The 17,014-nt window shown below is 44.6% G+C and overlaps 1 protein-coding gene across 1 annotated transcript in view; it reads left to right on the top strand.

Moving 5' to 3' along the window:
• The window catches only part of STOX1 (storkhead box 1), a 46,123-nt gene that overhangs the window by 23,279 nt on the left and 5,830 nt on the right, over positions 1-17,014 (top strand). Inside the window, exon 2 of the mRNA XM_059662525.1 lies at positions 15,997-16,149. Within this exon, the coding sequence (XP_059518508.1) occupies positions 15,997-16,149 (153 nt within the window). The remainder of the gene's footprint in view (positions 1-15,996; positions 16,150-17,014) is intronic.

The raw sequence follows: 17,014 nt of genomic DNA, 5'->3' as shown, positions 1-17,014 counted from the left end.
AGACAAATGGAAGAGATGCATAAGGCAAGGGAAAGGGGCGGAGGATTTCAGAGCTTCTCTCCAGCACCTGGATGTATTCACCAATCCGGATCCTCTCCCAACTTCAATATGGAGGTTTCACTACAAATACATGATTTATTAAAATATTGGCCATTGGGGCCCAGCCGTTGTGGCTCAGTGGTTGAGCATTGTCCTATGAACCAGGAGGTCACAGTTCAATTCCCGGTCAGGGCACATGCCTGGATTGCAGGCTCGATCTCCCGTAGGGGGCATGCAGGAGGCAGCCAATTGATTCTCATTGATGTTTCTATCTCTCTCTCCCTCTCTCTTCCTCTCTGAAATCAATAAAAAATATTTTTTAAATTATTGGTCATTGGTGATCAACGCAATCTCCAGCCCCTCACCCATCCCCAGAAGTTAGAAAGGAAGAGGGGCTGAAAGTTCCAAGCTTCTAATCCAGGCTTGGTCCTTCTGGCAGCCGGCATCCACACTGAGACTCTCTAGGGGCCCACCAATCACACTTATCACTCAGGAAATTCCAAGGGTTTTAGGAGCTCTGTGCCAGGAACTGGGGACAAAGAGCAAATATCTTTCTATGATTTCACTAGAGGCCCGATGCACGAAATTCGTGCCAGGGGCTCGGCCCTTACAGCCCGGCTTTGTCCATAAGGTCTAAATAGCATATTAGGCTTTTATTATTATAGATGAGGGAAAGCAGGTCTCTACATAAAGTCAAATACAACTCCATCTTGGAAAAAGAATGAAGGGGGGAGCCTCAATGTTGTAGGAAGTTTGAAATCTCCCCGATTAAAGAGTCATGTGAGTCTTAATGCAGTTTTTAATATCATTGTCCTCCAACTGTGTCAGTGAAAAGTCATTAAATTAAAAAACTTTTCATTAGAGCATTGTGGGCTTTTAATTTCCATCTTTATTAATTTTATCTGGAGTGCACACATGAGGTGTTTTTGATAGAGACAGGTTTTTCTCTCATCACTTTAACTGTTACCACCCTGCTTTCTGGCCTCTGTTGTTTCTGGTGAGAAGTTAGCTGTTAATCTATTTGGAGCTTCTTTGTATGTGTTGAGTTGTTTTTCCCTTGCTACTTTTAAGATTGTGTGTGTGTGTGTGTATGTGTGTGTGTGTGTGTCTTTGGCTTTCAGTCTTTTCATTCTCTGGTTTGTCTGTGTGTAGCATTCTCATACTTGGGAGTTCTTTGAGCTTTTCATATGTATAGTTTTTCAGCAACTTTGGGAATATTTTACTATAATTTATTAAAATATTTTTTTCTGCTCCTTTCTCTCTCTCCTGTACTTCTGGTATTCCTCTTTACACATAGAAAGGAGTCTTGCATTGCTCTGAGGTTCTGTTTATTTTCTTCATTCTGTTTTTTTTTTTTTTCATTGTTTATGTAATCGCTGTTGCTCCATCTTCAGGTTCACTGATTCTTCTGACAGTTCAAATCTACTGTTGAACCCCTGTAATGAATTTCTAAATTTGGTCATTGTACTTTTCAACTCCCTAATTTTAGTTCCTTTTTATTGATATCTTCTATGTCTTTGTACTTTCAAAAAATAAGTTTTTATTAATTTTTTAGAGAGAGAGGGAGGAGAGAGAGAGAGAGGGAGATTGATTGGCTGCCTCCCCTCCTGCAAGGACCTCGATCCTGATTGAGCCCTCAACTTGGGCCTGTGCCCTGACCAGGAATCAAACTGGTGACCTTATGGTGCATGGACAGATGCCCAACCAACTAAGCCACAGTGGCTAGGGCTCCTGTACTTTTAAAGTGGGGTTTTCTTTAGTTCTTAGAACATGTACTAGCTACCTTGAGGTCTTTAAATATGATATCTGGCCCCTCTCACAGGCATTTTCTGTTGCCTACATTCCTCCCTGCATATGTGCCACATGTTCCTGGTTCTTTGCATGTCTTGTGATGTTGAAAACTGGACCTTTTAGGTAATGTATATATTATAGCAACTCTGGATCCAGATTCCTCTTCCCTTCTCTGGGACTTCTATTTGTTTGCTTTTGTAACTTGACGAGGCTACTTTATTGAAGTCTACCTCCCCAGCAGCAAGAAGCCTTTGGTGTTTTTCCTCGAAGAGTGCAGCCTTGGTCTCGCACAGTCACTCTGGGATGACAGTGGCTTTTAGCAGGGCTCTCTTTGACTCTGTTAAGAGGTCTGCTTCATGTGGTATCATACCACTCCTAGGAGGGACTAATAGTTACTGGTGACTGCTCTATTGTTTTCAGTAGTGCTCTGGGGCAACCTTGCCCAGCAGTCTGGTTTAATGAGTTCTGTCGGGGTCACTTCTGAGATCAGTCTTTGAAGTTTACCTGACTCTGGGAGTGCATTTAGCCCTCTCTTCTGGTTCTGTCTGGTGCAGGAGCTGGCCTATAGTTTAGTCCAGCGGTTCCCAACCTTCCTAATGCCACGACCCTTTAATACAGCTCCTCATGTGGTGGTGACCCCCAACCATAAAATTATTTTCGTTGCTACTTCATAACTGTAATGTTGCTACTGTTATGAATCGTAAATATCTGATATGCAGGATATATTTTCATTGTTACAAACTGAACATAATGAAAGTATAGTGATTAATCACAAAAACAATATGTAATTATAGATGTGTTTTCCGATGGTCTTAGGCGCCCCTGTGAAAGGGTCGTTCGACCCCCAAAGGGGTCGCGACCCACAGGTTGAGAACCGCTGGTTTAGCACCTTGTTCTTAAGAGGAGTTATTTTTTCAGTAGTGCTCTTAGGCTGGAACTTTCCGGGACACTTTTTCAAATAAAGCCAGTTCCTTTGGGGAGTGCCTCTGCCCCTGGGCACACTGAGCCACATCCTGTGCTGGGCACAATGGTAACTTGTTATCTTTTCAGCGTGCTCTACCAGGCTGGAGTCTATGCCTGATACGTGAGCTGGGGTGAAAGTGGTTGAGATCCAGTGCTCCTGGGGAGAGCCAGGCCTAGGTGTAGGGACCAGGTAGAGGAAATAGGAGCTCCACGCCAGGGACACAGGGCTGAGGCCTCCCTTGGCCTCCCCATGAGCCCCCAACATCACCTTGAAATATAAACACTTCAATTAGGGAATTCTAGAGTCTTCTCACCGTTGTTAACCTAAAATAAAAGGTCAATATGAGAGGCAACAGCATTTGTTTGAGGTAGAAAAGAGAAGAGTAATTCAAGAGGCACTGATTCAGGCAGAAGCCCAAATAGCATTCCAATTAGAAGGTGAAGAAAATTAATGTAGTAACGCTTGTTTATAATTTTTGGTTTGTAGTCATCAATTCAATAGTCATAATATTTGCTTTCCTGTTGTTTTTGCATACAGTTCTTTGGAACACAATGTTGCTTTAGGACTAGTTCAAAGATTATTTTGCCTTGTTTTAGCATTCCAAGGTTTGAGGTATAAAATGAGCAAGGCAGTTCCTCTGGGATAGCAGCTCAGCATTATCTATCTATCTATCTATCTATCTATCTATCTATCTATCATCTATTTTATGTGGTATAGTTGTAAGTTGACTTAGCTCAGGATCTCAAGATCTCAGCAACATTTATCAGAAAGCCCCAAGTCTTCAGTCAAACATTCTGCTTCTCTTGCTAACAGTTTGCTCCATTGGGCCACGTTGGAAGCAGAATGAGATGCATGACTTCCATGACCCAGCAGGCTGTGTGTTGCTCCAGGCAGTTCCGTAAGAATTGGCCTTGCTCTCCTACACCCGAGTTGCGGCGCCATGGAAGGGGCTGCCAGGCTTAAAGCCTGAGGTGGCAGTGGGAAAAGGCGGGATTCACTTGGGCAAGAGGGTTGGTGAAGTGAGCAGGAGTCGAGAAAATCTTCAGCAGGTTGTAGCGGGAGTACTGGCTGTGCAGCCTTTGGGAGAGGGGTGTCTCCGGAGGACACGGAGAATGTCCGTCTTAGGCTGGACAGAAAAAGAGGGTGTTAGAGAAGCCGTAAGCCAGGAAGCATGCATATTTGAAAGATATGTTGGAGCCTCCTCTCTGGGTTGACACCATGTTTGTTTTGAGTGGCTTGGGAACCATGTCTGTGTGGAAGGCAAAGGGAGGGATCAGAAGACCTCTACAGATGGACTCTAGTGGTTTCTGTCTGGACACACATGATGTGCACAGACCCACAACCTCCCTATCAGAATGTAATCTGAGAACACGTCTGGCTTAGTGTGAAGTTAGTAGGCGGTGGGCTCCTCGGAGCAGTGATCCCGCCCAGGCAGAGATGAGAGCCACTGATACTGAGCAAGAGCTGCAGCCTCTTTTTGTTGTTGTTAATCCTCACCCGGGGACATTTTTCCATGAATTTTTAGAGAGTGTGGAAGGGAGGGGAAGACAGTGAGAGAGACACATTGATTGGTTGCGGGCCTGGGATCGAGCCTGAACCCACCTGTGTACGTGCCCTTGACCGGAATCGAGCCCGAGACTCTCCAGTCCGAGGGCCGACGCTCTGGAGAGTCACTGAGCCAAACCAGCGAGGATCCTACAGCCCCTTTAACGACTTTTCAGGGTGATGAACTTTCCCTTTCATTTCTAAGGCGATGGCCTCGTGAAAAGATGCCAGCATCCTGCTGGGGCACAGTCACACCTGCCCAGATTTAACATGAAGCCTTCTGGGTTGGAGAAAAGGGAATTCACAATCTTAAAATGGAAAAGTTGATGTTTTTAAAGTTTCTAACAGCCTGGAAGTACTTCTCAGGGAAACTACATTTATGTGAATTGTATCCCCACCATGGCTTTTATCTTTTAAAAGTTAATATTTCAGGAGGCCAAGAGAGTCTGTAATCTGCTTGAAAGCAGCTGGAGCGTAGCAGACAGTCTGGGAGAAGTGAAAGGGACCATTGATGCAGAAACTCAGTCATGCTTTCCAGACTGGGGCAACGAGCGGTTCCGGGTGGGAGAGAGGATGGCCCACTGGGCGCAGCAGTCTTGCCGAGGGGGCGCCTCTGGGCATGGATCCTGGGGAAGGTGCTCATCATTCTTCTGGTCACCAACCCCACCTTCATCAGTAGGAGAGGAAGAGGCAGGGCTGCGGTTTTTATGATGCTTTTGGTAAAGTACGTAGGTATGTGTGTGTATAGTCTGGGGTAAAAGGCAGCATTAAGTACACTGATCTTGTGATGTAATACAGTAGATCTTTCTCCAGCTCCCGTCACCCAGAACCCTTCCATCATTGGTGCAGGAGGCCTGTGCGGGGCTCCGTCCACCATCACACCACCTGGCCACGGAGACCTGGGGCGTGGATGGACCCAGGCTCTCTCAGGACCAAATGCCCCTTTCTTCACAAATGGCCGGGATTCCCTGCCCCTGAAATAGGAGTGGGGTTATTCATTATTTGTCTCTTTAAACCCTGAGTTAATCTTACATTGATGCTGATGATGATACTGACTTTTGGCTCCATTTCACAAGCCTTTCTTTCGGGAGAGATGGAGAGGCAGCCCGTTCTCAGGGCTGTAACTGTAGATACCGTGTGAGAGCAGGCCGTACGGCCGTGTCAGGTGTTATCTTCCCCTCCGTGATTTTCTACATGCAGGAAGGAAACCCTCATCAAGACAAGAGCGACTCCTATAACTTTTTTATTATTTATTTATTTTAAAATATATTTTATTGATTTTTTACATAGAGGAAGGGAGAATAGAGAGTTAGAAATATCGATGAGAGAGAAACATCAATTAGCTGCCTCCTGCACACCCCCTACTGGGGATGTGCCCGCAACCAAGGTACATGCCCTCGACCGGAATTGAGCCTGGGACCTTTCAGTCTGCAGGCTGAGGCTCTAGCCACTGAGCCAAACCGATTAGGGCTCCTATAACCTTTTTAGGACAGATATCTCCAAGCAGTTAAAAATGAGCAATACTGCCCTAACCGGTTTGGCTCAGTGGATAGAGCCCCCCCCCACCCCCCCCAAAAAAAGCACAGTACTAGCTTGGCCAGTGTGCCTCAGTGGTTGAGCATTGACCTATGAATCAGGAGGTCACAGTTTGATTCACAGTCAGGGCACATGCCCAGGTTGTGGTCTCAATCCCTGGTAGGGGTGTGCAGGAAGCTGCCGATCAATGGTTCTCTCTCATCATTCACGTTTCTATCTCTCTCTCCCTCTCTCTCCCTCTCTGAAATCAATAAAAAATACACTTTTTAAAAATGAGCAGATTTAAAAATGAGTAGGTTTGTCTCATAACAAGAAGTTCGGAGGTAGTCAGCCCGGGGCCAGCACAGGGGCTCTGCGAGGCTTTCGGACACCTGGGCTCGCTCTTTCTTTCTGCTTTGCCTTCCTTAGTGGGTGGTATTTTGACATCATACTTGTCACCTCAAGGTCACAAGATGGCTGCTTCCCTGATATCCAGGCTGGAAGGAAGAATCAAGAAAGAAAGGGTAAAGACAAAGGAAGGGGTTTTCCTTGAGAGGCCTCCTCTGGCATTGCCAGCCAGCGAGCTGCCTTTATCCCATTGACGACTGTGATGGCCACGAGTTTAAAGTGAGGCTGGGAAGGCAGGTAACACGCTCTCCTCCTCCACACTAGGGGACGACAAGGAGAAAGGTGGTTGGGAATGTGTGTTGAATGTGCCAGTCCTACCTTATCTGCCATGAGGGTGGCAATAACGTATTACCCAGTAGAACAAAGCAGGGCTAGCAGTGGCTTTGCCAGCATCATTTTGTCTTTTCCCAGGTTTTCTCCAGATCATGGTCAGGACTGGTGTCTGGTCCATTAGGCTCTGGGAGTTGGGAAAAGGAAAGTCAGGATTGGCTGAGAAATCCACCATGGGCAGAACCAGTACCTTAAAAAAAAAAAATTGAAGTACTAATAATGACGTGGAACGAGGGATGATCAAGTTTGATATCCCTGTTTTGGGAAGAAAAGTTAGAGAGTGCTGCTATTGATAAAAGAACCGATATGTGTCAGATCTTATTCCAGGCACTCCTGGATGTTTTCCCACAATCACTTTTGAGCCAGATATTGTTCCTCATATTACACAGTCATGGTCGTTGATGACTACTTGAGGAGGGCTCACAGTCTCTAAGTGGACGTGGAAGATTTGAGTCTTTTTTTTTATTATTTTTTTATTTTATTGATTTTTTACAGAGAGGAAGGGAGAGAGATAGAGAGTTAGAAACATCGATGAGAGAGAGACATTGATCAGCCGCCTCCTGCACATCTCCTACTGGGGATGTGCCCGCAACCCAGGTACATGCCCTTGACCGGAATCGAACCTAGGACCTTTCAGTCCGCAGGCCGACGCTCTATCCACTGAGCCAAACCGGTTTCGGCGGAAGATTTGAGTCTTAATCTGCCTGACCAATTCCATGGCTCCTTGATTATCCTACTAGAGGCCCGCTGCACAAAATTTCTTGGGGGGGGTCCCCCTCAACCCAGCCTGCACCCTCTCCAATCTGGGACATCCCTCTCACAATCTGGGACCACTGGCTCCTAATTGCTCACCTGCCTGCCTGCCTGATCGCATCTAACTGCCCCCCCTGCCAGCTTGATCACCCCTAACTGCCTCTGCCTGCCAGCCTGATTGCCCTTAATTGCCCCCCCTGCCAGCCTGGTCACCCCCAACTGCCCCCCCACCCCCCGGCCGGCCGGCCTGCTTGCCCCACGCAGCCTGCTGTTGAGTTGTTTGGTTGTCCCTCACTACCCCCCCTGCCGGCCTTGTCGCCCCAGGCAGCCTGCTGGTTGTTACTGTTACTGTGATGGTGTCCCAGATAATTTGCATATTCCTCTATTATTAGATAGATGCTGCCTTAGGTATCCCAAAGCCCCACAGGGACAAGTCTGGCTCTCTTCCTTATGATAGTTATGCCCAAGCATCCACACTCTTCTGAGAATGGCATTCAGGAGGGGGACCCAGGAACACCAAGTCCTAGTCTTACCAATTATAGCCCTCATGTTGGGTTATCATTGCCTCCAATCACTGCTCTTCCAGTAGATCCAGAGCCCCTTTGAGGGCAAGGACTGTATCCTGCTCACTGTTGTATCCCCAGTAACTGGCATATAGTAGGTACTCAATAAATATTTGCTGGGTAAGGAATGAAGGACTGCCACTACTATCAGTGTTTTTGTGTACCTAGTGCTACACTATGGTAGCCACTCATTACATTTTTCTTAACTGATCCATGTATATCTCCATCTGATGAGACCAGAGAGCGCAATTCATGGGAGAGCCAGTCTGCATTTGAGCCAGTCTTCATGACAGGACTTTTTAAACACTTAGGTGTGGGGAAGAGTGCTTTCGGTGGAAGAAGTAAGGACAAGGAAGCCGAGATGAGAAAGTACAGACTATTTAGGGAGAGGCTAGTTTGAATGGAGAGAAGTCACAGCTGAAGGGTAATAATAGGTATTGCAGAAAAGGGATTGTTGCCAGACATGATTGGGAAACATTGGGTTAATCTAGGTTGTCCATTACAGTTCTTAGAACCTTTAACAAGCCACTGTGACTCCAAGCAGCATTTCTCAAACATTTGACCTTGGCACCATTTTCTAAAAATTATTTTTATTGATTTCAGAGAGGAAGGGAGAGAGATAGAAACATCAATGATGAGAGAGAATCATTGATTGGCTGCCTCCTGCACGCCCCCTACTGGGGTGATCGAGCCCACAACCCAGGCATGTGCCCTTGGCTGGAATGGAACCTGGGACCCTTTAGTCCGTAGGCCGACGCTCTATCACGGAGCCAAACCAGCTAGGGCGGGACCTTTTTTTTTTTTGCAGAGCACTTCGTAGAATGAATTTCCCACAGAACACATTTTGGGAAATGCTGAGCTAGCAGCCCTCATTCATAGACAAGGAAACTGGGACCCAGACAGATGACCGACTCAGAGCCACATCTCCCTGGTTAGACCCTGTCTGATGGACCCCGGTGTGATGCTCATTTGTAATGTAAGACTGTGTGTACATAAAGGACACCTTTATTACAGGGAACTTTATTTTTATTCAAACAACAACCTTGGGCTAAAATTTCCCCCATTTTTGTACAGTAATTTTTTAAAAATTTTATTAGAGTTTATTTTATGCTTAATTTACCCCTGGGCCATAAGTTTTTGTTGCTTCAGTTTCTTCTGGGACATCTTTTTCGTCTGTGCAACCTTCTCTTCTGGTTTAGGAACAATCTGCTCTTTTTCAGTAGGATCATCTCCATGTGGCAGGGAGCGCTCATGCCCCCCCCCCACCCCCCCACCCTTCCCCCACCCCTCCCCTGCCATGAGCTCTGTTAAGTTCTACTCCACATCTTGGGGGAGCTTTGTGCACCCAAATGTGCTCAGTGACCAGAGAGTCTACATCTAAACCCTTGAGTTCAGCATCACTCCCTATATATTAAAGCATGTGCAGCAAAAATTCAGCACTGATTTTAGGCCACCCACCCTGTGTCCAGCCCCACTGTTTAGCCTGGGCACACCTGCCAACTCTGCCGTTGTACTGACAGAATGGGACACATTGAAAATGACATCCTTCATCCGGCCACCGAGACGCAGTGGTTGAGCATCGACCCAGGAACCAAGAGGTCACCGGTTTGGTTCCCTTTCAGGATATATGACCGGGTTACAGGTACACGCCCTTGAATTGAACCCAGGGCCCTTCAGTCCGCAGGCCTGCCCTTTTTCCACTGAGCCAAACCAGCTAGGGCAGGGGTGGGCAAACTTTTTGACTCGAGGGCCACAATGGGTTCTTAAACTGGACCGGAGGGCCGGAACAAAAGCATGGATGGAGTGTTTGTGTGAACTAATATAAATTCAAAGTAAACATCATTACATAAAAGGGTACGGTCTTTTTTTTTTTTTTTAGTTTTATTCATTTCAAACGGGCCGGATCCGGCCTGCGGGGCCGTAGTTTGCCCACGGCTGAGCTACGGCAATGTGTGCTGTTTTAAGCCACTGAGTTTATGATGATTTATTTTGACAGCCTTATAAACGAACACACTTGGGTGAAGTCATTAACGTATCCATAGTGGAAGCCTTGAAGGAAGAGAGGCTAGGACAGGGCACCACAGGGCTGGAAGAGCTTTGGGGCTGAATGTGAATGAGTTTTGGTGTTTTTAAAAATGGGGGGGCGGGGGTGGGGGGGTCAGGTAGGCGGGTTAAGTCATTCACACCCTTCCCTCCCAGTCTGGAGTCCCTGTATCTACCCAACGTGAGGGGTACTGGTCATGGGGAAAGGCTGCTGGAGGCTCAAGGGCTCCCTGAAGTAGGGCCGCCTCTGTGTCTATCCTGACAACCAAATCGCGTAGAGTCTCCGTCATAAGTGGCCCAAGTCCTCTGCAACTCAGTTGAAGGTGGAGATTAGTGGATGTACCACTTGAAAGGAATGCTAATGTACTGCTCCTGAGAGGCTGAAGTGCGGTTATTAAAGGAGAGGCCATGCTGGACTCCTGGCTGTGGAGCAGCCCTGCCTCCTGAGCGAAGCCTTGAGCTTTTCAAGAGGGGGCATCCCCTAGAAGGGAAGCCGCTTGTCTAGGAGTCCAAAATAAACATCTCCGCCGCCATGAAAGACAAACCGACTCCCCTTAGGCTGCAGCCAGTTTCCGAGTCTTGGTGCTCCTTTGTTTCTAAATGCGGAGTAAAGTGTGTGCATGCTTTTATTTCACGAAAAGAAAAGGGCGCTATGGAGAGGGGCTTGCTTTTGCTGACCTGAGCCTTTCTTCTTTCTGTGTTCCCATTTTGTTTGATTTTCCGAATCTATTCAAAGCCATAGACGTTTTTTGCACAGCATCTTATCTCTGATGAGATGCACGTTGTTACAAAATACTTTCATTTTTAAAAGGTCAGGATTAATGTTAATGTTCAAGAAATTTGGAAATTCTGTACTGGATAAAAGTACAGTTTAAAATCAGGGAAGCTTCTTGGATTACTTAGAACAATACATCCTTTTTTTTATTAAACTTGGGTGTATTGCAGGCTGCTTTATTCTTGCTCTATTGTCATCTCTAATGCACGTAGAAGATACCTTTCCCACAGTGTGATTCAATACAGGCGCCCCGAAAAGATGGTCTCAGATTTCATGTGCTGGGTAATTAGCAGAGTTTGAGTGGCTCAGTTTAACTGTTTGAAGGTCAATAATGCATGAATTTCTGGCAGACTGCCTAGCAAAGAGTTCACACACACATTTGTATGGGACTAAACTTTTTCATACTGGAGAAAATTTGTGTTTTGAATATGAAACAAGCAATGTTAGGATTAGTTTTGCCTAGAATTTAGTTTGATGGCAAATTCTTCTTGTAGTATGACTCAAAAAAGTTCTGGTGGGAACACTTTCCAAATTTCCAAAGACTTTGTTTTGCATGTTTGGTAGCACAGCCTCTTATGCACCTTAAAATCAAATGCAGGCACCCCAAGTTAAAAATGTCAGAATTTGCCCTAACCGGTTTGGCTCAGTGGATAGAGCGTCAACCTGCGGACTCAAGGGTCCCGGGTTCCATTCCGGTCAAGGGCATGTACCTTGGTTGCAGGCACATCCCCAGTAAGGGGTGTATAGAAGGCAGCTGATCGATGTTTCTCTCTCATCGATGTTTCTAACTCTCTATCCCTCTCCCTTCCTCTCTGTAAAAAATCAATAAAATATATTTTTTTAAAAAGTGAGAATTTAGTTTCCATGAGGAGGCCCTTTTAGAATTTGTTTAGGTGCTTTAATATGTAAGATAAACTTATATTTATGGCTCAGTTGGTTGGAATGTTGTTCCATAAACTGAAAGGTGGCGGGTTCGATTCCAGGCCAGGCACATACTGGATGTCATCAGTTTGGATAGTTGAATTCTATATTTCCTGATTGGGCACCTATGTGCTGCATACATTTAATTTGCCTTCCACTATTTTTCCCCCAAAAGTAGACTTATAAAAAGTAATTGTTTTAAAACTCATAACTTGCTTTATCACAAATGTAAAATAATTTATATTCTATTTGGTTAACTTTGGTTAATTCTCCCTGGGAAGAGCAGCAAGATATCAATAGGTTAAAAATGTTCTTTTGCACAAAAAGTGGCATTAAATGTAGCAGGCACAAATCTGTGTGGTTCTGCTTTGTTGATAGTTTTTGTGAAACCAGTCTCTCAGCCTAAACACTTTCCCATTCTCCTGGCACCAAGAGTACAAGGCTGTGTAAACATAGAGCATTGTTGTGAACTGTTTACTCTGCCCCGTAGCCTCTCCTAGCCTTCTGATCCCTGCTCCTTCTCAAGGGTCAGAGGTCAGCAGCAGGCTGGACTGAAGGATGCTCTTCAATAGTAGCTGAGGATAAAGGGCTGGCCTTCTCTTATTGTGAAATCTGTAAGTGGAATCTTCTGCACAGGAAGCTATTTTTGCATTTTGGTTATTGTATTCCCAAAACTCAAGAAATGCAAAGGTAACCAGAGCAAACCGTGGCTGTAGCTTGAAAATGATTCCTGCATCCATCACAGATGTTCCCACGTCACTCTGCTTTCCTGCATAAGAAACTCTTGATGATTTATGCACCTGCGGACGTATCTTAGCAACGACGGTGAAGGAAATGTACTGAGGAGCTGCTAAGCTTTGTCTAGAAAGGAGCTCCAAAGCAGAGGTTAAATGTGATTTAGCATGTTCTCTACAACGCCGCTGATTTATGGTTGTATTAATTTTAAGGAAAAAAAGATAAGCTGTCTTTCTAGTTGGTAGTAGCTTTGTTTACTCTTGCGGTGATCACTTCTTAAGGTATATAAATGTTGAATCCCTATGTTGTACACCTGAAACTAATAGTGAATGTCAACTATAATTAAAAATAAATTAAAATAAAAAATACATAAAATTTTAAAAATAAAACACGCCTTCCCCAAACTGGTAGGAATTATGAATACGTCACGGTTCGCTTCCCGGTCAGGGCACTGACCGTACCTCAGCAGCTGGTTCCCCGCCCGGGTAGGGACAAATGTGGGAGGTAACCAATCGATGTGTCTCTCTCCCCCTCACCCCCTCCCTTCCATCTCTCTTTCCCCTCCCCTTTACTCTCTCTAGAAATCAGTGGAAAAAATATTCTCAGGTGAGGATTAACAACAACAAAAAGAAACATCAATGATGAGAGTCGTTGGTGGGCTGCCTCCTGCACGCACCCCTATTGGGGATCGAGCCCACAACCCACAACTGGGGCATGTGCCCTCACTGGGATGGAAACAGGAATCGAACCATGATCTTCTAGTTGATAGGTTGATGCTCAACCACTGAGTCACCCAGCTGGGCTGAAATTAATACTTTTTAACTAAAAGCAGGGTAACTCCCCTTTTTCCAGACCCCTCAGGGCACAGCCAATGCCAAACATACTCTCATTGTTTTATCATGTTAATTTTGACTGTTAACGATACTGAACCCACCTATTAAAAGATACATGTGTCTATCAATTTACTTTGCACTCAAGCCTTGAGGTTACCCTCTCCCCGCTGCTTTCTCCCACCTCCCTAACCTATCACCGGTGGATTTCATGTAACCTCTTGTGTCATCTCTTTTTAATGTATAAAATAAGCCACAAAGCTGCCATTCTCTGGAGCACTGTCTCAATTTGTTGAGATTTTGCTTCCCTACAATGGTTGACAGTTTGACTCAAACTCTCAAAAATTCTTTAAAAAAAGAAAATTCTTCACAGGTTTGAATGTTTCCTACGTTGACACCCCCTCCTCTTTGAATTAAGGACTTCTGGTCCACATGGAGTGGAGGCAGGAAATCAATTTAACATCACATACAAGGAAAAAGTCACAGCATTTTGGAGATGAGGGAGAGAGAGATATAAAAGTTTAAAGTCACTTATTTAAACTAGCACCTAGTTATGTGAAAGAAGTATACAAATACTTGAAATGATACTTTAATGTTGTGTTTTGCCTAGTTGAGGAGGGCTGTGAAAGAGAAGAGAGTAAATAAATCTCTGACCTGGAGGGAAAAAAGTAAGGCAAAAAGGAAATGAAGTTAAGGAGAGAGGTTTATTACCCTTGGCTCAGAGAGCACCATCTCTCATCACTGCCCTTTGAAATGCTAATTGATTGATTAGCCACTCATTCTATCTAGCTCCTCAGAATCCTGTGGGATAGCCACAAGCTCACCAAGAGGGGAGCCCCTCCCTGGGCTGCCCAAACTGCAGTTCTATCCTGGGTTGTGACCTGAGGCCCAGTCTGCCAGATAGAGCAGCTTACGTAAAGAAGGAAACAGACCAATGCGAGGTATAACTGCACACAGCTAACCCCTTTCCCTAAGGAAGTCCTTTATCTTAATACTAGAGGCCCGATGCACTATCGAGGAGGCCTTCCTTCCCTCTCGCACCCGGGACCCGGGCTTCCCACGGAAGCCCTGACTGCGTCCGGAAGATCATCCGGAAGGACGTCTGGTCTTTTTAGCATATTACGCTTTTATTATTATAGATGGGCCTCTCACCAGCTTTGGCTGCGACCCTTCCCACCACGCCAGTCCTCACCACCTTCCCCTCAACAGCCCCTGCAGTGAACCCGCCTCTAAACCATCGCTGCAGGAAATGCCTGGCCAAGTGTCTCAGTTCTCAGGCTTTCTTCTGGCTGCACTTGGCTCCCATGCAGGCCATGTTGATTGTTGAATGGTTAGCTACTTTAACATTGCCGTCATTAGCACCCCAACCCCTGCCGCTCCAGAGTGGACATCACCCGGGAGGTTGTTAGAAATGCAGAATCACAGGTTCCTCTCAGACCTTCCGAATCAGAATCCGCACATTAGCACAGTCCCCTGATGATTGCCATCGGCGCAGTCCTGTTTTAGAAGCTCTGCTGGCCTCTCTGCCTCTCTTCCTTTCTTGCCGCTTCATCTGCCAGAAACCACACTAAAATCACCTGGAGATGCAGGGCTCTGTCATAATCTTCATTACTGGTTTTTAAATTTCCTAATTTACTCCAAGAATAGCTCCTCAAACCCCCCTTCCTACCTTTCATCTCGTCATTCCCATTTCTCCCCTCTCATTCCTACCCATTCTCTCCTCTGACTTTACAGAGATCAGGTAACTTGCCATGCTAATATTTTTCTTTCTCTGCCTCAGTATCTTTCTGGGCTCCTGCCACCCTCCGTTGGTTCCTCAAGTCTCAGATGAATAAAATCTTCATAATTTCTAAGCTAGTTCTTCTACCTGTACCTTTTATTCCCCAGACATTTGGCAATGGAGACATTTTTGGTTGCTGCAGATGCGAGAGAGACAGTAGGTGGAGGCCAAGGACACTACTAAACATCCTACAATGCACAAGACAGCCCCGTACAGCAAAAGTGAGCGTACATAGACCTCATCTTATAATGGAAACCCCGTATCACACCCTTGATCATGACTGCAGATGGTGCAAATGAGGGCCAGTTCACCATTTGTCAACCTGGAGCCTCTTGTTTTTCTTTCCAAGGAGACTGAGGTCTACATTGATGTGACTGAAGTCCCTCTGCAGGGTGCCTCTGGGGCCCCTCATAGTAATTGTGAGTCCCTTCAGAGTGTTGTCAACATTTTCTGGAATGATGTTGTCAACAGTCTGATTGCTGAAAATGGTCTTCATCCTCACAGTAGATGCAGCAAAGAGTTCAAATCTTCTTAATCATTCCAATCAGGAAAGCATGGAATGTGAAAATACTGAATTAGGTGTCAGAAGACCTATTTCTCTTACTGTACTTGCTTTTAGATCTTGGGACAATTACTTGCGCTTTCTATGGCTTTGTATATTTTAAAATATGAAAAATGCTTTGAAATACAATTGTCATATAAGCCTTGTCTGACCTAAACTATGATATCACTTGGTGACTTTCATACTCTTACTCTTTTCTTGTACTGAAAAATACTACAAACTTCTTAAAAGTAGGGACTATAATGTAAACTCTTTTCTTCTACAGTTTCTATTCTTGTACATGTCATGTTAACAGATTCTGAGTAAGGACTGATGAAAGAATAGCAATACCACCTGCTATTCAGTCTTTATAAATGTGCTTGATTCACTAATTTCAAATAGTTTACACTCTATCAAATTTATCACCTTTCCTTTTTTGTTTTGTTTTTAATCTCCAATTTAGGTGATGTCTTTCCAGTGCAAATGAATCCAATAGCCCAATCACAGTTTATACCTTTGGCTGAAGTTCTTTGCTGTGCTATATCTGACATGAATGCTGCTGAGATTGTAGTAACACAGGAATCACTGTTGGAGCATTTGATGAAACATTACCCAGGTAGAGTAACAAGTTTTTCTCTATTAGTTCTTTACATGTGTCTGATGGTTTTATTTACAAATAATCTTAAACACAAATGATATCCAAAGTTTTTTCTATTATAGAACCTTATATTAGAGCCTTCCAGGAAAAGGCCTGCATCAGCAAATTTGATAAGGGTATTTTTTTTACATTCCAATTAACTTTTTTTAAAAAAATACTTATGCCCTAACCGGTTTGGCTCAGTGGATAGAGCCTCAGCCTGCAGACTGAAAGGTCCCAGGTTCGATTCCGGTTGAGGGCATGTATCTTGGTTGCGGGCACATCCCCAGTAGGGGGTGTGCAGGAAGCAGCTAATCGATGTTTCTAACTCTCTATTCCTCTCCCTTCCTCTCTGTAAAAAAATCAATAAAATATGTTTAAAAACAAAACAAAACAAAAAAATAATACTTATGGCAATAAATAAACCAGACTCTGTAGAAAGGAGTGCAAAGTAAGAGTTCATCTTCTCCCCCCCACACCTCCTATTCTTCCATTGCCACTCCCTAGAGGTGGTAATTTCTATTGTCTGTAGTTTCTTATGTATACTTTCATAAGTTATATTTGAGTATATGTATCTTTTTTTAATAACATTCTATCTTCACTTTTAAAAAAAATTACATATTTTGGAGGTCTTTCTGTATCAGCATATATTGAACTCATTCTTTTCATATCCCAGTGTGCGAATGTACAAGAGTACTTTTTATTTTTCTTATTCTAAAATGAACGTGCATATTGTAGAAAAATGTGGTTAATATAGAAAAGTAACCACTTAATAGTATGGCCACCCAAAAGAAACCAAGGTTAACATATTGATGTATTTTCTTCCAGTGTTACACTTTTTTAA

The sequence above is a fragment of the Myotis daubentonii genome, chromosome 13, assembly GCF_963259705.1.
Source record: "Myotis daubentonii chromosome 13, mMyoDau2.1, whole genome shotgun sequence".
NCBI lineage: Eukaryota > Metazoa > Chordata > Mammalia > Chiroptera > Vespertilionidae > Myotis > Myotis daubentonii.
Note: the sequence above shows the minus strand (reverse complement) of the source record. Positions and strands in the feature narration are given on the sequence as shown.